At 34.1% G+C, this 21,653-nt stretch overlaps 1 protein-coding gene across 2 annotated transcripts; it reads left to right on the top strand.

Annotated features, from left to right (window-relative positions):
• Positions 1–1,877: 1,877 nt before the first annotated feature.
• Positions 1,878–20,517, top strand: LOC18449113 (5'-3' exonuclease family protein). 2 transcript variants are annotated; one of them, XM_011630576.3, is made up of 6 exons: positions 1,878–2,256; positions 17,024–17,203; positions 18,231–18,465; positions 19,480–19,702; positions 19,864–20,015; positions 20,097–20,517. In XM_011630576.3, the coding sequence occupies exons 1-5, from the start codon at positions 1,894–1,896 to the stop codon at positions 19,982–19,984; spliced, it is 1,122 nt and encodes a 373-aa protein (XP_011628878.1). In that variant the 5' UTR covers positions 1,878–1,893; the 3' UTR covers positions 19,985–20,015; positions 20,097–20,517. The 2 variants fall into 2 exon arrangements, with proteins under 2 accessions (XP_011628878.1, XP_011628879.1); XM_011630577.3 differs by having other exon boundaries at positions 20,105–20,517.
• Positions 20,518–21,653: the final 1,136 nt, after the last annotated feature.

The following is a 21,653-nucleotide window of genomic DNA, read 5'->3' on the forward strand; positions in this document are numbered from 1 at the left end:
ATCTCAAAATTTTTAGAGAGAGAAACTATCTAAAAATTTTAAGTTTTAGAGAGAGTAAGTATCTTAAAATTTTAGAGAGAGATATACCAAATTTTAGAGAGAGAAACTATTTAAATTTTTTTAATGAGAAACGATATCAAATTTTAAGTTTTAGAGAGAGAAAGTTCTTAAAATTTATCTTAAAATTTTAGATAGAGAAACTATATCAAATTTTAGAGAGAGAAATTACTTAAATTTTTTTTAGAGAAAAACAATTTCAAATTTTTTAGAGAGAAAAACTATATCAAATTTCAAGTTTTAAAGAGAGAAACTATATCAAAATTTACAAAGAGAAACAACCTGAAACTTTATAGAGAGAATATCTCAAAAATTTTAGCCAGAGAAACGATATCAAATTTCAAGCTTTAGAGAGAGAAAGTTCTTAAAATTTTAGGGAGTTAAACTATATCAAATTTTAGAGAAAGAAATTGCCTAAAACTTTTTAGAGAGAAATTATCTCAAATGTTTTAGAGAGACCATCTCAAATTTTAAGGTTTAGGGAGGGAAAGTATCTTAAAATTTTAATGAGAGAAGCTATATCAAATTTTAGAGAGAGAAACTACTTAAAATTTTTTGGACATAGAAATTATATCAAAATTTTTAGAAAGACAAATTGTCAACTATTTGAACTTTCAAATTTTTAGATAGAGAACTTGTCTCAAAATTTTTTGAAAAAGAAACTATCAAATTTAATTTTTTTAGAGAGAGAAACTATCTCAAATTTTGAAGTTTGATATATTCTCTCTGTGTATAACAAACGAGGTTATACAAAAAGTAATCCAAACATGAGATTTGTATAATCTAGGTACCATTCAAAGCCACCAAACGTGTCTTATTTGAGTAACCAAGGTTTTAATATAATCAATGTTTGACATAACAAAGTTTTTTTTTCTTTTATTTGTTTTTTTTTTGGTTTGTTTTGGGTAATTTAGTGGGAAAGTCAAGCCCCTAATCAATTTTTCAAATAGATTAGGAGTTAGCATTGTGAAGGTATCAGTGGGGTGGCGTTAGCAGTAAAAATGAAAATCACAATGTGATAATTAAGGTGTGGGGTGCTATCACCACGATCCAAACCCCTTTTCAAAGTTTTGATTCGAAACCTGTGTTTGTTAACCCATGGAGCCAAACGAGCCCTAAGTATTTTATCTCCTATGGATATTTTTTATTTTGATATTTTTTTTTAAAATAATATGATCCAATGTTCATAACAATACCATGACCTAATAGACTTAGAGCCGTATAACCAATTGGTTAGATGGTGATGTGGAGGAAAGAAAGCCATGCAGTTTACTGCTTCAATTTGTAGGATGGACCCATTTGCCTCAAGGGAAAGCACATAATGAGACTTTATTTTTTATACAAAGGTGGCTGCATCTATTTTATTGATCAAGCTCAAAATTCAAAAGAAATTTATTCCAATTTAATGATGCTATTAGATTTCACATCTATTTTATTGATCAAGCTCAAAATTCAAAAGAAATTTATTCCAATTTAATGATGCTATTAGATTTCACATCAAGTTCAAAAAAATTGTTTTCCAATTTGATGACCCTCTTGGATTTCACATCGGATGTAATAAGTAATCGTCACCCCACAGTAAAAGTAAATGGTGTTTGTATACAATCCCCACCGTCCAAGCTATTATTAAGACGGTCGTGAATGATTTGACGACCACAAGGATTATATTGTACCGGCGAGGAGCACAAAACTATATCGTCATTGAGGAGAAAAAAGAACCATGAATTAACAGAAATACGGAGTCGACTTACATGAGTTAAATCCAGGAACAAAGGGTCCACTTACATGAGTTAAATCCAGGAACTTGATGGTGAGTTCATGTTTTGATTGAGAAAAATGGGAGAGGTGGTGAATTTGGTGTTCCCCTCTTGCTTTTTTACAGAAAGGCTTGCGACCCAATTGAAGAAGAAGAGTTTTAAATTGGGTTCATGCTCAGGATTTCACAATCAAAGCATTTCGCATTGTCCATGGAGAAAACATTGGTCAGGGGGCTTCATCAGAGCCACCCAAGATGGCGGAGCTCTGAAATCTGATGAAGAGAGTGAGAGAAAGGGAAATAATAGCAAAAGGAGGAAAAGGGCCTTCTTTTTAGACGTGAATCCTCTTTGCTATAAAGGGAGTGAGCCAAGCCCCTCTTCCTTTGCTCAGTGGATGCATTTGTTCTTCTCAGATGTCAGTCATCAAGACCCTGTCATCGCTGTAAGCTTTTGAAGCCACCACCTCCTCTCTCTCTCTCTGTCTTTCTCTCTCATCTTTTAGGATTGCTTAAGTTTGCTTGGCGATTGGTAGTAAATTCCGTTTTACTGCATTTACTATTTATTGTCTGTTGAGATATTTTTTTTTGGGTAGATATTGTCTGTAGAGAATTGGGGAGGTAAATGGGCAAGAAATGCTGTATAATTTGTATATAAAGATTTTGATTTCTGATTTGTCCATGACTGTTTATCTGATGCTTTTTTCTGGGTTGGTTTCTTAAAATTTGGGTTTTGTTGATTAAAGTGTTTTCGATTGCCATTTGAATGTGATACGAACCAAATAAGTTGTTTTTTATGGGAAGGTTTCAAAACAAAGACAAATTTTGACAGAATTTCAGCTGCTTATTTATCTAAATTTCCAGAGGACTACCTGAAATTGTCTTATGTTGGACGAGTGTAGAAAATTATATTTCGAGACTCAGGATCAAATTCAGATAATATTACAGTTTGAAGGTGGTGCAGTGACCAACATTTAATTTCCGATATCAACAAATTTGGGTTCTGCAAAGGGTGAATCCAAATTTACGCTGAAACCTGACACTATGGTAAAAGTGTGTGATTATTTTTTGTTCAGCTATCAATATGCCTGCATGCAGTGCTAAATGAGCTTAAGTAAAGAGAAGACAGCTTGTCATCGAATATGGAGTGGAAATGTAAAACTCTGAATATAAATTCCTAGTTGTTACCACTATATTTAGCTATATATCTGTTTAATTGGCAATACATTGGTGGAATGGAATTTTGAATTCGTTTAGCTTTTGATTACTTACATTAAACTGGAATTTTATTGTTTGGCTTGAAATTTAATACCTGCCCTCTTTTTTGACTAAAAAGCACAGAAAAGTGCACAATAACGGTCCTTTTAACCTACATCTTTGTGGGACAAAGACTCTTCCAGTTCTTTTCAGACAACATTTTTCTGGTACATTATCTATTTGACTCCTTTTTACTTTGTTTCTTCAGACCAAAAAACATTTTTGTTTACTAATACCAACTGAATACTAACTTCTTTTTATTTTTTATTTTAACTAATGATCAATGGTATACCAATTTTCCCTTGGGGGTTTATTTTCGTTACACATGTTACCAGCCAACCATGATTACCATGTGATGCCAATGCTTGAGGAAGAGTTGTCTTCTGAGCTCAAGGGCACGAGAGAATAAACCTATAGCCATGAATTGTCTAATTGGCGCATATCACATGGTAGATGCCAAAGAAAGATGTTTCCTAAGATACCTATGACACTGCCCTTGGTTGAAGAAGAAATTGTTATTTATTGTTAAGCTTACACTCAGTTCTGACTGCAAGCCTCTATGGGGATATTGGGGAAGGATGCCATAGATTTCGCGACAACCCAAATATTTTCCAGGTGGCAAGCACACTTCTTTTTGTTTGACTTTGAAATGGAACATAGCCTTATAAATAAGAATTTCTCCCTGGATTTCCTCACTAGGAATACGTAATGGAGGAATAGAGAAGATCGGAATGATGAGAGAAGAAACCTAAGGAGTATGGGTTCAAAATGTGTATGACTGTGTTCTGTCCACCATTCTGGTGGTTGACTATTTCAAAACTCCGTGAAAGAAATTGTACTGCCTTCTGGCACCAGATTACTATATGTCCGATTGGAGTCTTATGACACAGGAAATTGCTGAAAGAATTCTATTATATACTGCGTCAAGTTGATAAAAAGGCACCACTTGGAGAATGGTGCTCTAGGTCCATATGCACCCTAAGGAAGACCATGAATTTTAGGGCTTGTTTGATAACCGGAAGCAAGTTCATGAACTGTAAGTTGGAAGTTCTTGAAGAACTGTAACTTAGAAGTTACTTAAGAAGTTCATGGTTTCTGTGTTTGATAACCTCCCTGGGAAGTTAAGATGTTCACAGTTTCTGTGTTTGATAACTCTAGGTCCATATGCACCCTAAGGAAGACCATGAATTTTAGGGCTTGTTTGATAACCGGAAGCAAGTTCACGAATTGTAAGTTGGAAGCTCCTGAAGAACTGTAACTTAGAAGTTACTTAAGAAGTTCATGGTTTCTGTGTTTGATAACTTCCCTGGGAAGTTAAGATGTTCATAGTTTCTGTGTTTGATAACTCCTGGGATATATGGTAAATATCTTATATTTATATTTACATTGATAATAATTTAAATATAAATATATAATATTTATGACATACTATAATATATGATATTCTGTATTTTATATTTATTTTTAATATATATATATATATGAAAATATCTTATATTACATAAATATAAAATATATAAATATATGTTTTATATAATATATAATATAGTGTATTTTATATATATTTTATTATATAATATATAATATATTATATAATAAAATATATTATATTACATAGATTTATACTATATAACATAATAATGTACTTTGTATTTATTTTATTATTATATATTTACATAAAATAATATAGTATATTGTACATTGTATTTTATATTTATTCTATTAATAAATATTTTTATTATATAATATTATAAATATCTATTATCTTTTATAATATTTATAACATACTATAATATATAATATACTGTATTTTATATTTATTTTTAATATATATATATATATATATATATATATATATGAAAGTATCTTATATTACATAAATATATATTTTATATAATACATATAACATAGTATAGTATATAATGGGAAAAGATGGGATTAGCCTACTAGCTCATATGAACATATGAGCCCAACGTCCGAGATTGAATCTGGGCCGATCTGACGATCACAGATGTCTGGTAGTGTTTGAATTTTAGTTTTTTTTTTACAAATCTAAATCACTTTAAATTTTAGGCGTATGTTCATCAAAATATGTGAATCTTAGAAAAATATCAAAAAAATATTTTACACAAAAAACTTGATCAAAATACCCCCAAAATGTTTCGGGGGGTATTTTGGTCATTTTTTGGAGAATAATTTTTTCTTTTTATATTTTTATCAGGTGCGCCTTGATGAGAATAACACACAGCTAAAATTTCAAGTGATTTGGATCTGTAGAAAAATAAATAAAATTCAAGTACTACCAGACATCCGTGATCGTCAGATCGGCCCAGATTCAATCTGGGCCGTTAGTCTCATATGTTCATATGAGCTAGTGGGCTAATCCCATCTTTTTCCATATATAATATAGTGTATTTTATATTTATTTTATTATATAATATATAATGTATATTATATAATGAAATATTTTATATTACATAAATGTATAATATATATAACATAATAATGTTTTTTATTTTATTTTATTATATAATATATATTTATATAAAATAATATAGTATATTATACATTGTATTTTATATTTATTCTATTAATATATATTTTTATTATATAATATTATAAATATCTATTATATAAATAAAATATGATATATAATGAAATATATAATATATTATACAAAAAAGTATATTATATATTATACAATAAAATATATACATATATCATATATAACGTAATTCAAAATATAATATAGTGTATTTTATATTTATTTTATTGATATATATTTGTATTATATAATATATATTATATAGTGAATTATTTTATTAATCTTTATTTTTATTATATAATATACATAAAATAATATTATAATATCTATATATATATATATATATATATATGTATGTATAACATAATATTGTACTTTTTTTTTATTATATAATATATAAATATATATATTTATTTTTATAAAATAATATATATTTATATAAAATAATATAATATATTATACATTGTATATATTTTTATTATATAATATTATAAATAAAATATAATATATAATAAAATATGTTATATATTATACAATAAATTATATTGTATATTATACAATTAAATATATACATTTTATATATGGGGGGGGGGGGGTTGTTCATAAAAAAATAGTTCCAAATTTAAAGCAAGATTAGAACTTGAACAGTTCCTTGAAGTTTTGTTTGAAGTTAAATTTTTTACCAAACACGAAACTTGAACAGTATTAAGAAGTTCTAAACTTCCAGAAAGACACTTGCTGTTATCAAACACGCCCTTTGAGAATGGAATACCAAGACTTGAATAGGGTTGAAAGATTTCGGAGCATCCATGTGCTCCTATCTAGATTATAAGACTGCCTCTTTGAGGTCTTCTTTCTCAATGATCCTGGGAGTATACATTCCTGGTGCATGATTTGGGGTAGTTCTTTGTGCCCTAAGACAGGCCACTTTGGTTCGATGATGATGGCCCGCTTTGGGGAAAATGAGATTCTGATTCTGGTACATTTTAGAGTTTCTTCCTTACAGGATACTAACTTTAGTGTTGCAGGTTTAGGGTTTTGGTTCTAGAGGGTCTCTCGTTTTCCCTCATATATATGTCTGATGAGTTACTACTGTTAGAGATGGTTTGTTGGATAACATTAGCATAGGTCCAACTAGCTGGAATTTGTTTGTTAATCGAACTTTTCAGCCAGTAGCTGTTGCAGGTGGAATTCAGGGAAATGCACTTTATGTTAAAATTTTTAAAGTGTATTTTCTAGAAATTATGGTAGCTTTTATTTTATTTTATTTTATTTGGAGTGATGTAGTGAGTGTTACTTGTAATCTTGTGTAATGGGAAATTGTAGAACTAATAGGTGGTTGGTAGTTTTTTTTATTTTTTTTGTTTTTTAAAAATAGGTATTTATTGCTGTAAAAAATAGTTGTTGTAAATGGGTAGTTTAATTTAGTTGTAGGAACCTCTATTTCAAAAAGAAGTGTGTGGTGGGAAATGTGGTTATCTTGTGTGTCAAGTGTAACACCTTATTGTACACCATTTTCAGTTTTTTGAATTGAAGTTTTTCTTCCATCTCATCTCGGTGCTTCTTCTTCTTCTTTCTATTTGCTTGTGAGTCTTAGGCTAGTGTAATATTGTTACACTAATTGAGAAGCCGATATTTCTGGGATTGTGGAATCCGTCATTCTCTACATGGTATTAGAGCCACAAGGGTGGTGGTTATGTGGTCTTGACTCCCTTGGTGAAGAAGACTGATTTTTTTCTTAAGATGAATTCGGGTGGAAGGATGAATGGTTTTAGCATTGAGTTGCTCAACCAATCAAACTATAAGATATGGAGGTCATGTATGGAGTCTTACCTTGTTGGTGAAGACTTATGGGAAGTGGTTGGTGGAAATGATAAGGATGCTCCTAACACAGGAAATATTGATGCATTCAAAAAATGGAGGGTAACGAATGCAAGGGCTGAGTCCATCTTGAAGAGATCTATTTCTCAGAGTCTATTTGATCATATTGTGAACTACGAATCGGCTTGTGATATTTGGACTACTCTTGATGGGTTATTCAATAGGAAAGAAGTGGCTCGATTGCAATTGTTGGAGAATGAGTTGGCTAACTCAACTCAAGGTGATCTTTCCATTTCCCAATTCTTTTTGAAGATCAAGAATCTTTGTTCGGAGATTCCTCTTCTTGATTCGAAAGAACCCATTTCGGAGGCACGAATGAAGCGGCACATCATTCATGGTCTAAAGAGGGAGTATACTCCCTATGTCACTTCTATTCAAGGGTGGGCTGGGCAGCCATCCTTAGTAGAGTTTGAGAATCTTCTTACTTCACAAGAATCTTTGGCCTGTCAAATGGCTGGATTTTCAATTTCGGGAAGTGATGGAGATGCCTTGTTTACTAGTGGCAACAAATATTCTCACAAGGAGAAAGATAGAAGTAAAGGTTCCAATGATCATGATGATGGAAAATCGTCCGGTAGAGGTGATGGAAACCAGGAATATGTCAAGTGTTATCGGTGTGGTAAACTTGGACACATAAAAAAGAACTGTTGTGTTAAATTGAAAGGTGGAAATGTAGCCAAGAACGAAAGTGGACCAAATTGTGATGAGGAATGGGGAAAGTGTTTCTTGGCTGGTACCACAACAATTGAAGCATTAGCCTCTATTAATTTTGAGGATGATTGGATCATAGATTCCGGTTCTCAAGCTTTCGAGATTACAATGGCAATGATACTATCATTAATACTATCATTACTGCTAATAATTCCATTCATCTTGTGAAAAAAGAAGGAGTCGTCACTATTAATAGGGATGATGATTGCATCACACTTAAAGAGTGTGTTCCAAGTACCGGGTATGAAGACGAACCTTTCTCTGTTGACAATGCTGTGGATTTGGGGCAATATGTTCTATTTGGGCCTAAAGACGTGAATTTCCTAAGGAACATTACAAGTTTGAAGGCGGATGTTGTTCATACTGGTAAGATAGTTAAAGATTTGTTTGTTTTATCATCTACCATGTCATATGTTGATAAAATGAGTACAAATGGTGGGGCTCAATTTGGCATGCTAGATTGGAGCATCTTAGCATGGACAAATTGAAAGTTATGGTGCTGAAAAATTTAGTAAATGGATTGCCTAAACTGAGTACATTTGGTAAAGATGAACTATGTGAAGGGTGTCAATATGGTAAGGCACATCGTCTTCCATTTGACAAGTCCTTTTCAAAGTGCAAGGCCCCATGGGTGCTCATCCATAGTAATTTGATGGGACCTTGTGTTACACCTTCATATTCGGGTTTTTGCTACATGGTATTGTTTGTTGATGACTTTACAAAATTCAAGGAGTTTAAGATGATTGTTGAAGGTATTCTAAACATGAAGATTAAGAGGTTGAGGACTGATATCGGGGGGAGTTTAACTCTAATAACTTCTCTTCATTTTGCCGTATACATGCCATTAAAAGGGAGCTTTCTTGTGCCTACACACCACAGCAAAATGGTATGGCTGAAAGAAAGATTAGGCACATTATAGAAACATGCAAAAGTTGGCGTCAAGGAAAGAATTTACCTAAAGCCTTATGGGCAAAGGGTATGGCATGTGCAACTTGTGTGATTAACCGGGTGCCTCGTAGTCCGGTTAATATGAAGACCCCTTATGAAATGATGTTTGGGGAGAAGCCTAATGTCAAATATTTCAAAGTTTTTGGTTCAATTTTCTATGTTCATGTGCCGGATGCAGAAAGAACCAAGTTGGATGCTAAGGCAAAGAAATGCATTTTCAGTGGTTATGACGAAAGGAAGAAAGGATGGAAGTGCATGGATCCAGAAACTCATAATTTTACAATTTCTAGGGATGTAATATTTGATGAGGTATCTTTATATTATAAAATGAATGGTACTTCCATGGGGAGTGTTCGTAATAACACTCAAGTTTGTGATGAGAAGCAAAAGGAAGTTAGTTTACCTACAACTCCAAATGCTCCAATATTGACTGTTGGTTCTTGGTGCTTCCATGGGGAGCGTTCGCGATAACACTCAAGTTTGTGATGAGAAGCAAAAGGAAGTTAGTTTACCTACAACTCCAAATGCTCCAATATTGACTGTTGGTTCTTCTTCTTCATCTATGGGGGAGCAATGTGATAGGGGGAGTAGAGTTGACTGTCATGAAATGCATGAGCAACAATCCAGTCATAATATTGCCAAGGATGTGGAAAGTGCAATACCTCTAAGGAGGTCTAAGAGGCAGATTGTTTTGCCTGCTCGTTATAAGGACGGAAATTTTGTAAGTGTGCATTCATGTTTTTATGCTAACCCTATTGATGATTGTGAGCCTTCTTGTTTCTATGAAGCAAGAGGCATCAAAGAATGGGATTCTGCAATGGATGAGGAGATGCATACTCTCATAAAAAATCAAACTTGGGATCTTGGGCCTAAACCCAAGGTTGTGAAGCCTATAACATGTAAGTGGGTGTACAAAATTAAGCCTAAGGCAGATGGAAGTGTGGATAGATTTAAGGCAAGGCTTGTTGCTAGAGGTTTCTCTCAAAAGTGCGGGGATGATTATGAGGAGATCTTCAGTCTTGTTGCAAAAATGACTTCTGTGAGGGTTTTAATTTCTTTGGCAGCTTGCTATGGATGGAAGTTATGGCAGCTTGATGTTAAAAATGCCTTTTTATATGGTGAGATTGTTAAAGATATCTACATGGACCAACCACTTGGTTATGTATCTCATAGTCATCTGGGGTATGTTTGCAAACTTAAGAAGGCTCTTTATGGGCTAAAGCAAGCCCCTAGAGCGTGGTATGGTAAGATTGCTGAATATTTACAATTTTGCAATTATTTTGCTTCTAACTCAGATTGTAGCTTGTTTGTTAAGAAGCAAGGAGGATTGCATGTGATTGTTCTTTTGTATGTAGATGACCTGATAATTACTGGCAAGGATGATGGAGAAATTGTAAAGCTTCGGGCTGAACTTTCTATCTGGTTTGAAATGAAAGATTTCGGCGAGTCTAGTCACTTCCTTGGCTTGGAAGTGGAAAATTTGAAGGATGGAACACTTGTTTCTTAAAAGGGCTATGCTGAAAAAGTTGTTTTCAAGTTTGGTTTGAACCAAAGCAAGCGGTGTTCCACCCCTCTTGATGTTAACATAAAGTTAAGTTGTGAAGAAGACAAGCTTCTTCCAGATCCTTGACCTTATCGTGCTCTTGTTGGTAGTCTCATATGCTTGACTATTACAAGACTTTGATATTGCAGTTTCTGTTGGGCTGGTCAGTCGTTATATGCAAGCCCCATGTAAACCACACTTGGAGGTAGCAAAACGTATTTTGAAATATGTATTCTTCACTCTTGATATGGGCTTTATGTTCAAGAAGGGAGTTAGATTTAAATTGAATGGATTTTCTGATGCTGATTTTGGTGGTGATTTAGATGACCGCAAGTCTACATCAGGTTATGTTTTCTCATGTGGCTCAGTATGTGTTTCATGGTGTAGCAAAAAGCAAGATTCAGTGTCTCTCTCTACAACGGAGGCAGAATAGAAGGTTGCTTCTCTTGCTGCACAAGAATGTGTGTGGCTACGGCGGTTGATCGATGATGTTTATTCACCAATTAAAAAGCCAACTATCATTCATTGTGACAGCCAATGTGCTCTCAAGCGTGCAACAAATCCAGTTTGTCACGCACGAACCAAGCATATTGAAATTGAGCATCATTTCATTCGTGAGAAAGTGCTAAATGGAACAATTGAAGTTGTGTAGGCGCGAAGCAATGACAATATTGCCGACATTTTCACCAAGTCACTATCCAAAGGCTCATTTGAGTTTATTAGAGCTAAGATTGGTCTTATTTCTAGAAAATCACTTTAAGGGGGAGTGTTAAAATTTTTGAAGTGTATTTTCTAGAAACTATGTTAGCTTTTATTTTATTTTATTTTATTTGGAGTGATGTACTGAGTGTTATTTGTAATCTTGTGTAATGGGAAGTTGTAGAACTAATAGGTGGTTGGTAGTTTTTTTTTTAAATAGGTAGTTATTGCTGTAAAAAAATAGTTGTTGTAAATGGGTAAGTTTAATTTTAGTTGTAGGAACCTCTATTTCAAAAACAGGTGTGTGGTGGGAAATGTGGTTATCTTGTGTGTCAAGTGTAACACCTTATTGTACTCCATTTTCAGTTTTTTGAATGCAAGTTTTTCTTCCATCTCATCTTGGTTCTTCTTCTTCTTCTTCTTTCTTTTTGCTTGTGAGTCTTGGGCTAGTGTAACATTGTTACACTAATTGAGAAGTGGATATTTCTGGGATTGTGGAATCTGTCGTTCTCTACACTTTAGTCTAGATTTCTAGTGGCTTTTGGACAAGCATTTTGAAGATTTCCCTAAATTTAATCTCCTGTAGGGTAAAAACCCCGAGATGTATTAGGACTAAAATGAAATAGCCAAAATAGTGAGCCAAAATTTGATTTTCTTTCTACATTAGTAGTTATGCTAAACACTTTCTTTTCAGACTAACTGCAGGGAACATTCTTCCAACAATACATGACCGAACAGACGCATTAAAGGACTGCTAGTGAATTTATCTTTTACATAACCAACTAGAAAAGCAGTCTTGATATCATGATTCTCTTTCAGCCTTTCAATCCTGTAGTGAGATGGCTAGGCGAGAACCAATGCAATGAAATGGTCCCTTCAGAGGGATATTCAAAATGAATTGGAAATTAAAAAAAAATAAAATGAAAGGGTCCAATCCATATTGGGATAGACGGTTAAACTAATAAAGACGTAAATAAATTTCCTCAGCTGGTCGTTCACCTACCCAATTTATCCGATGATCTTTACAACTTTGTAAGTTGCTTTATTCTTTTCGCAAATCCTTTTAAATATTGTTCTCCCTCATCCAGAAAAGACTTGGTTTTTACAACCTCCTTATGAGCATCGAATTCCATACCAAGTTGAGCATAGTTGGCCCGTTGATTTTCTCGAAGTTGTTTCTCTTGCGAATGGTTTTAATTTCTGATTGACCTCAATTCCTGATTGGAGATTGTTGAACTTGACTTTAAGATCTATTAGCTTTTTTTCAATCACTACTCTTGCTGCCCTTTATAGTGTTTAACCTTTCTTTTGTTGGGAAACTTTATGTAACATTTCATTTGCAAGTTCTGTGAATCTTTTAATTTCTGCTTTCGCGTGTACCATTTGCCCCATTTTTGTTTTCTGCCATCATAGGCCTTTTGCTTTTAATTACCACTTTGCACATGTTCACCATTTTACTTATTGTAATCTGGCCGGCAATTGAGCTAATTCTTCCACAGCCAATCTTTTGTCATTGATTAGGTGATAATCCCATCTAAATACATATGGCTTTGCTCTTCACGCCTTTCTGAAATTACCTCATTGTGGGTGATATCATTTACCCTGATCCCTATTTAGAGTGATTTACTCTTTAGGAATCGCTTCCCTTGGTAGCCACCTAAAGTGGGCCGCCATTTATCATCAAACCAAAGGGGCCTGTCTTGGGTAAGAACTGCTCAAAAACATGGACCAGGAACGTGTTCTTTTACAGATTATTGGGAGAGAAGACCTTGATAGAGGCTGTCTTGCGATCTTATATAGGAGCAAATGGATGCTTCTAACTCTTTCAATTCTGTCTTAGTCCTGATTCCCCATTCTCCGAAGGTCAAGACCTTTCTCAGGATAAAGATGGATTTAGAGTTTGCACCATTCTCCAAGTGGTGATATTGGCCGCCTTGATATGTCACATGATTCTTTCAACAGTTTTCTGTGTCATTGGATTTCATTTGGTTGTATTGCTCAACTTTTCAGTTACAGCATTCTGTGGACGGTTTTCTTGTGTCATGGAATTTCTTTGGGTCATGTAGCATATTTTTTTCAGTCGTTACCTGTGTCATGGGACTCCATTCGGTCATGTAGCAATAGAAACAAAATCCAGCACTCCTTGTTTGAGAATTATCTACATAGGCATTCTTCAGACATTTCCATACTTCTGCAAAAGTCTTAAGAACAACAACAAGATAGAGACACTCTTTTGATAATGTCCCTGTGATCCAAGCTTTAAGAACCCGCTATGACTTCAGCCATGATATGTAATCTGGGTTTTTTGATTTCGCTCTTACCATCAGGAGAGCAAATCTTTTGACTTGGTATAGTGAAAGCATCATTAATGAATCCAAAAAGGTTCCTGACTCTCAATCAGCAAAAGCATTTGGGTTTCCCATAACAAATAGTTGTTATGTATAAATTTAATAGACACAAAATTTCCTACATCAAGGGTGGATGGATAGGCCACTTGTTTGATGAGGATGAGTTGTGCATTGGGAGAAGAGGTATTTGAGGTTTAGATGGGTTGTGGAAAACAATGAAGTGACAAAAAGTAAAAAATAAAAAAATGAGAATGCTTTGAAGATGAGAGTATGGAGTTGGATAAGACAAAAATTTTCTTAGAGTGAAAAGGTCATTGACCAAGTAAAAACGATGAAGCTGGATAATATAACAATTTATGGAGAAGTGAAGAAAGGGTTTAAGGAATACAGGAGAGATGAAAGCATGCTTTAACGAATAATGGAAAAATGAAGAGAGGCTTTGATAAATTCGTTGGCTGATCAATGGTGGAAGGAAAAGTAGGAGTGCATAGAAATTGGATTGCTAAACAGTTAGTGCGTAGAGATAATTTCTGGTAGAGGATGACTTACATATAGAAGGCTTAAATACAAGGATCTGATACCAAAATGAAATTTTAGAGAGAGGAACATCTTGAAAGAAAAATTGAGCCCCACACAATTGTGGTGGTTCTTTTATTGTATATATAATGGTGATACAATAGTAAAGGGATATAACTAATGTACATTTTACATGGTCAGCACTTTCCTATATATTACACATGCATTATGTACTTTCCTATCTTGTTACATTCGCTCAGATTTTCTTGCATGTGTTGTGCAATATTGCCTTTAAAAAGGAAATGGCAATATTTCTTTCCTGTGGCCTTTATAAAAACTAGGAGTGCTGAATTTTGTTTCTATTATGTAGTATTCTGGTCCTAGAAGATGGTCTGCTGTCTCCCGTAGCATTCTGGCACATTTCACCACCATAATGGTGGCTAGAACGTTCCATAGACTCTTTGGTCCATTCTTTGACTCACGTTTGCTAAAGAGAAGCTACTATGGAAAAAGACCCTGGAAGGGCCCTTTTCAGTTAAAGTAAAGGTTTTTATTTATTTTTCCCTCTTCTGTTTTTCCACTTTGGTCAGAATTTGTGGGAGTAAAGTTCTCCTTAAGTTAATTTTAGCCCCTCAAATCTATTGGGCTGTTTTCAAGCAGCAAACCCTTTCTTGTACATAAAATAGTTATAGTTTTCTCATACTTCAATTTTCCTTTTACTTAGAAGTTGCAGATGTAAAATGCTATTGTCCCTTAATGTAAATGACCTTGTCCTTTGCCAAAATATAAAATATGTCCCTAGCAGTTGATAATTTTTGTTTCTTTTTTTTTTTTGGTTCTATTTCTTTGTAAGTTGACAAGTAACAAAACTTACCCTTGAAAAACTAGGCCTACTGAAGGGCTGAGGGCACCGGACACACAAGATTGAACGTGGTTCACCCTATGGGCTCTGTCCTTGGAGAGTGACGATCAACTCCACTCTATGTTCCAGGATTGGCTGAGTCCACTTGGACTTGGACAAGTTACGGCTAGTTTCTGCTGAGTTGGCTGTACACCATGTATGTAGATCTTATATACAATAATATGTCTATTTCAACTCAAAATCGTTCAAAATGCTTGTCGGTAGCATGCATGCTTACTTCCCATTATGTTGGGGGTTGGAGCCCCCTCACAAGCACTGCCTCATTTTTTTAAACTCAACCCTTTCTTGAGGAGATCAAAGAACGAGCGATTCCAAAAAGGGTGTGACCCATGACCTATCGGGCAAAGAGGCATATCAAGAGAGCGGCATAGCTACCCAATAAGCCATTTTGCATTTGACGTTATAAGATGAGAGGTTATTGAATATATACTATTGTTTTTGTTCTTTATTTTTATTTTTTAAGTCGGGAGTAACTTGGCCGAGGCGAGTCCCGGGACCTGGATTCCACTAAAAACAATGAAAGTTACAAGGATCAATTAGAAAATAACACTTACCCTCTCAAAATACACTCTTCTTCTCCTTCTCTTTACACAAAGGATATAAGATTGAGAAGAGATATGGCTGATTTGGGGCTTTCTCTCACACAAAAACTTTCTACACCTCTCCAAGAGGCTATTTCTCTCTCTTTGGATTTCTTCTTCAAGAAGGTTTTTGATTTCTTCTTCAAGAAGGTTTTACTCTTACTCTCTTCAATCTCTCTCTCTCTCCAGAGTCTCTCTTCTCTCTCTAGGTTTCTCTCTTCAAGGGATTCTCTCTCTCTCTCTCTTCCCTTGGGTCTGAAGTCAATTCCCCAACACTTTCTCTACCTCTCAAGTTGAGGATGTAAGGTTGCATGTTCATGGAGCTGATGGCATATACTTGAGTTGTCCTTTTGGTGGAGTGCCTGATTTCAGCATGAATTCTGTTTAGTCATGTCTATCTGGTCAACAAGATACTATGGATGGTAGTTTGATATATTATTCCAATTCTGTCCACTATAATTGAAATGCTCGAGCAGGATTATTTGAAAGAGTTTCAAAGGTGAGCATTACAGTTTCCCTCATGTTAAGTATCAACAAATTTGAAGTTTGTTTTCTAGAGAATTGAATTGATTTAATTACTGCATTCCATCAATAACTCATTGCATTATTCACTATACTGAGAAGGCTATCTATTTGATGCATTGAACATGAACATAGAGTTGTTCATTTATTGACCCAACTCACATTGCTGATTCACGTGTTCCTACTTATACCGCAGCAATTCACGTGTCGAATATATGGAAACCAGTTTTGAGCTGCTAACTATGTCATTTTCTAAACTAGAGAAAGAGGTCCATCTAAAGCATACATTATATAAATTTATTTAATATTTTCTCATTCAGAAATTCCAGTTGGGGATCCAACTTGGTCCATCATTTGATGTGATCTTGTTAATTGAGATTTAATGATTTATTGGAATTTTGTTAGTAAATATGGACCAATTATCACAGGAAAGGAGCAACATGCAGCCTTAGTCTTGTATCTATTGTTGGTTCCTAGCTAAGATTTGGTTTTCAAGAACTTCTGATGTTCAAAATGAGAAGTGTATCTCCATTATCTGTTTGGAAGTTGTCTAATGTGAGTATAATCTCCAGAACATGATATCTTTTTAGTTGATACAATTGAGGTTGGCAGTATCGTTTGTAACAGATCTAAAGGGATTCTTTTATTCTATTACCTTCTTCTTCCAGCCTGGTAGTGGTTTGTGTATGATATAATTGTTGCTTCTTGCTATTTATCTTGGTTGTTATTCATATATTCAGGTTCTTGATGGGGAAAACGGGAATGACTACCGAAGACAAATATTGCCATCCTATAAAGCACATAGGAGGAAGTTTTCCGGCTTATCGTCAATATATCAAAGATCTGGTCGAGCAACTGATTCTGACTCGCATTATGTTGCAGCATGTATCATGAATCTCCTTCAAATGTGCAATGTGCCAGTAGGTGAAGTTCGCTTTTTTCTTCCGCTGCTGGCTCATTATTTTAGACAAATAATATTTTAGAAATTTGAGTGCTGCCTTAGAGTATTATGTATGCATAAACAATGTATCATTTAAGAAAATATCATTAACCATTTTAATTGATCTAAAAGTCCAAACTTTTGTCTTAGCTTATGTGATCACTACATAGTCTATGAATTTGGGACTTGAACTGACAAGGCGAGTCACTAAGATGAACATGGTTTGTAAACCGTGTGATCAAACTTGATTTAACCAGAACTGTATTGACATGTTGATTATAATGCATTAGCTTCTTGCATGAGTTTATTGCTGAGTCAACTGTGTCACAGAGGGCGTCAGCCAACTTATTTAATGAGTTGACAACTTAGTCAAAGGTGAGTCCACTAAGTTATATTATGGTTCGACATGACTGAGATAAATTTTTGGCGGTGCCTTTGCATGTTGGCTTTATGGCATGCTGATATGTACACCTGATGAGTTGATTTGATTTGGGTGGGTCACTAGTTGTGGATTGACTACCTCGTGTGAACTGATGCAAGTGCTTTATACTGCAAATCTATAAAGTGAATATAGTCTACTATAAATTGAGAAGATGATTCACATACTAAAATTGCATTGTAAAGCTGCTCGTAAATATTGCATGGCACCATGGTGAGCCAAATATGATGAAATTATATGACCATATAATTTGCTACACAAAGATTATTTCCAGAATGCAGGATACTGTGGAAATTATTTCCAAACATCTTTGAACAAGTAGTAGATAGGAAATTTTGTCCTGTCCAAAATCAATGTATACAACATCATGTTGTGGGATACTTATTGTTTATTCTGAAGTTTATGAAATCAATTGCCTTGGAACATGAGCTTATGACATGTATATTCTAAATGTATGGCCACATGTTCTCGCATATTAAATCAGGTAAAAAATATACTCAAGAGGTCTGACTTCTATTTGCTGGATATTCTTGAGTAAAGTTCCGTTAACGTCTGGTTGAATGTACAGGTGATCAAAATTAATGGTTCTGAAGCTGACGATGTGGTGGCTACGCTTGTTGATCAAGCCCTACGAAGGGGATTGCGAGTTGTGGTTGCATCACCTGATAAAGATTTCAAGCAATTGATATCTGAGGATGTGCAAATTGTGATTCCCATGCCAGAATTTGGGCGTTGGTCATTCTATGCTTTGAAGCATTACCTAGCTCAATACAATTGTGATCCAAGTGTTGACTTAAGCCTCCGTAAGTATTGGATTATGCGACTTTGTGATGTATGCAGGACAAGTTTATCACCTTTAGGAATTGGACCCTATCTTCTCTGTTCATATGAACTTGTTTACCCTTATCCCTTGAGTGTTTGATTATATTTTTCCTAAAGCAAAAATACTGAATCTGCTCTGTGGATCCTACTTTCTGTGTACATATAAATTTGTTTACATTTTTTTCTTGGACTGTTCAAACATCACAGCACATATGCTAATTGGATGTGCCTTTCAAGTATTTTCAAATATCCTTGGTTTGTTGTATTTACATATCTTACTCTTGGCAGATCAGGATATGCATCAAAATATTCCTGCTTCTGTATCTAATGACAAGTTGTAATGAAAGAATTAGAGTATGTTAAGCAGTAATTTGTAAAAATTAGACAAAATATGCTATAAGCTTTGTTTTTTTTTTTTAGTTTTTTGAGAGGTTAACTAGTATTGAATGTAAAAGAGTTACACAAAAGGAATCGGGCAGCCCACAGTATGGGTGCTCATTACAGCTTCCAAAAAAGGCAGGTCTAAGTAATGTATAATAAAATGGGTGGTAGAGCCCTGTACATCTGAAAATAAAGAACAGAAGTTACTTTCCAAGTGTCCAAAAAACAAGAAATGGGATTGGAACTCAAAAAATTGCCAAGGAGATCCCGCTGGTAGGAGCATTTACTCCTGGTCTGGAACTAGCACCACCTCTAGGTTTTCCTTGCGCCACGTATGTCGATAAGAGATGTGCATTACAATGGCAAATATGGGAATATCTCCATTAAGTAATGCAGCATGCCTGTGACTTTTCTTTACCACCCCTGTGAACTGAACTTAAAACTGAGTCAACAAAAATCATCTCTCTCTCTCTCTTCTCTCTCTCTCTCTCTCTCTCTCTATATATATATATATATATATATATATATATATATATATATAATGTCCGTCTTTCATTGTTTCCCATTGTAAATGATGATCTTCATGCTATCTAATGTTCAATGAACTTGTTTAGGTTGCATATTGGGTGATGAAGTTGATGGTGTGCCTGGACTTCAACATGTGGCTCCTGGATTTGGCAGAAAGACAGCTCTGAAACTCCTAAAGAAACATGGCTCATTGGAAAACTTGCTCAATGCTGCCTCAATTAGAACAGTTGGAAAACCATACGCACAAGAAGCTCTTACCAAGCATGCTGATTATCTCCGAAGAAATTTTCAGGTTCTTAGCTTAAGGAGGTAGGTAACAGGGTTTGTCATTTTATGATCACTGCTGGAACTATGTTTATGTATCATATTTTTTGCCCGTCATAAATATAAATCTAGCGATCTTTTTTATCCCCTAAGTTTTTGTACTTGAATTTAGTCATTGGTGATCTTTACTCAACCTGATCATGTAGGGACATTGATGTACACTTGGAGGATGAATGGTTATCTGGTAGAGATGACCGTAACGACTCGTTGGCCATTTCAAGATTTATGGAGAATTTGAGAGAGAACCAAAAGTTGCAATTACACTAATTTTGGTTACCAACTGAAAATTTCTTCTATGGTGAGGCCAATTTCTTTGAGTCCTTTTTTCGTAGAATGTGATACTATATTCTAAGGCATATTAACTGAGTTGATCATTCAGATCTGCAGGAGGTGGGAATACGGGTAAAACGAGCATCCAGGAACCTACAAAACATTCAAATGCTTGGACTGATTCGACCCATTATTTGCATGATCATCTCTTTAAACCTGGCACCAAATCATTCCCAGTTCTATACAATTCTGCCCAGTTCTACACCAATTCTGTGTGCTTGGTTCTCAATGCGCTGGTACGCCTGTGAGGAGTGCATGAATTTTTAATAATCAAGCTGATCAACGATGTGTACTTTGGTTTTTTGCAAGGGAAATTGGAGCTCATGTCCCCCTAATTTTCCTTTATTTTAAAAATCCCCTGGGTATGTCGTATGTTAGATTGATAGTTTTTATTTTATTTTTCATTAAAATGCCCACACCTATAAGATCCGAAGTCACTATTTATATAATGATTTGAGATCTTGAAGCTCTGAAGCAAATTCTTTAAATTATAACTTCAAACCATCATGATCCGAAATCATATGCGGGCTTTAACCTTGAAGATCCGAAGGCAATCAAAGCTAAGACTTTAAAAGAATTTTATAGGTTCCCCTATGGATTTTGTCGTGTTTCAATATTGAACTGTTTGTAAGAGTGAATATTTAATGGGTGTGGTTTCTCTAAGGTTGCAACCCTAAACAATCCAATAAAAGCGTACTTCCAAATTTTATCATAATATGTAATGTTGGTGTAAAAAAGTATTAGGCTTATCTTAAAATCTATTTGCATATCTAATTATAAAATTTTAGACTCCTAAAATGGTTAAAATCAAGTAGATCTATAAACATATGAAAATCTTGAAAATGGACTGTCTAGATAATGTGTTGTAAGATGCACTATTTTTGGTACTCAATATTTTTTTTTTTTTTTTTTTCATATTCATACATCTCGATATCGAGATGATCAATTAGAGGGTTTTTCAATATGAAAACAACATTTTTCGATAGATTTTTGAGGTGGATATGTAATTCTACATTTTAAGGTTGCAACCTTATATAAACTTTTTCCATATTTAATTATTCCAAAGTGATAAGGCATATCTATTGTGGGGAAAAAGTTTATATAAAGATACAACTTTATAATGTAGAACTATGGTGCACCTCAAACATCCATCGAAAAAGGTAGTTTTAATGTTGAAAAACCCTTTGATTGATCATCTCGACATCTAGATGTATGACCATGAAAAATAAAAAGATTTTAAATTTAAAAAATAGTGTATTTTACAACATATTATCTACACTGTCCATTTTCAAGATTTTCATATATTTATAGATCTACTTGATTTTAACCATTTTTGAAATTTAAAATTTTATAATTAGATATAAAAATAGAATTTGAAATAACCCTAAGAGCCTTTTACATCAAAATTATTTTTTGAAATTTAAAATTTTATAATTAGATATAAAAAATAGATTTTGAAATAATCCTAAGAGCCTTTTACATCAAAATTATATACCATGATAAAAATTTGAAGGTGCTAGTTATCTCTACAGCTACTGATGCACCCCTAGTGCAACTTATTTCTACAGCTACGAATGCATCTGTATGCCAACTGCACCCCTACCAT

Source organism: Amborella trichopoda, chromosome 11, assembly GCF_054954075.1.
Source record: "Amborella trichopoda isolate Santa Cruz 75 chromosome 11, AtrichopodaSantaCruz75HAP2 v2.0, whole genome shotgun sequence".
NCBI classification, from domain to species: Eukaryota; Viridiplantae; Streptophyta; class Magnoliopsida; order Amborellales; family Amborellaceae; genus Amborella; species Amborella trichopoda.

Coding starts and splice junctions, on each gene's coding strand:
- LOC18449113 (XM_011630576.3), top strand. CDS start 1,894: ATGGGAGAGGTGGTGAATTTGGTGTTCCCCTCTTGCTTTTTTACAGAA. Junction 2,257..17,023: donor ATCAAGACCCTGTCATCGCT/GTAAGCTTTTGA, acceptor TCATATATTCAG/GTTCTTGATGGGGAAAACGG. Junction 17,204..18,230: donor TTCAAATGTGCAATGTGCCA/GTAGGTGAAGTT, acceptor TTGAATGTACAG/GTGATCAAAATTAATGGTTC.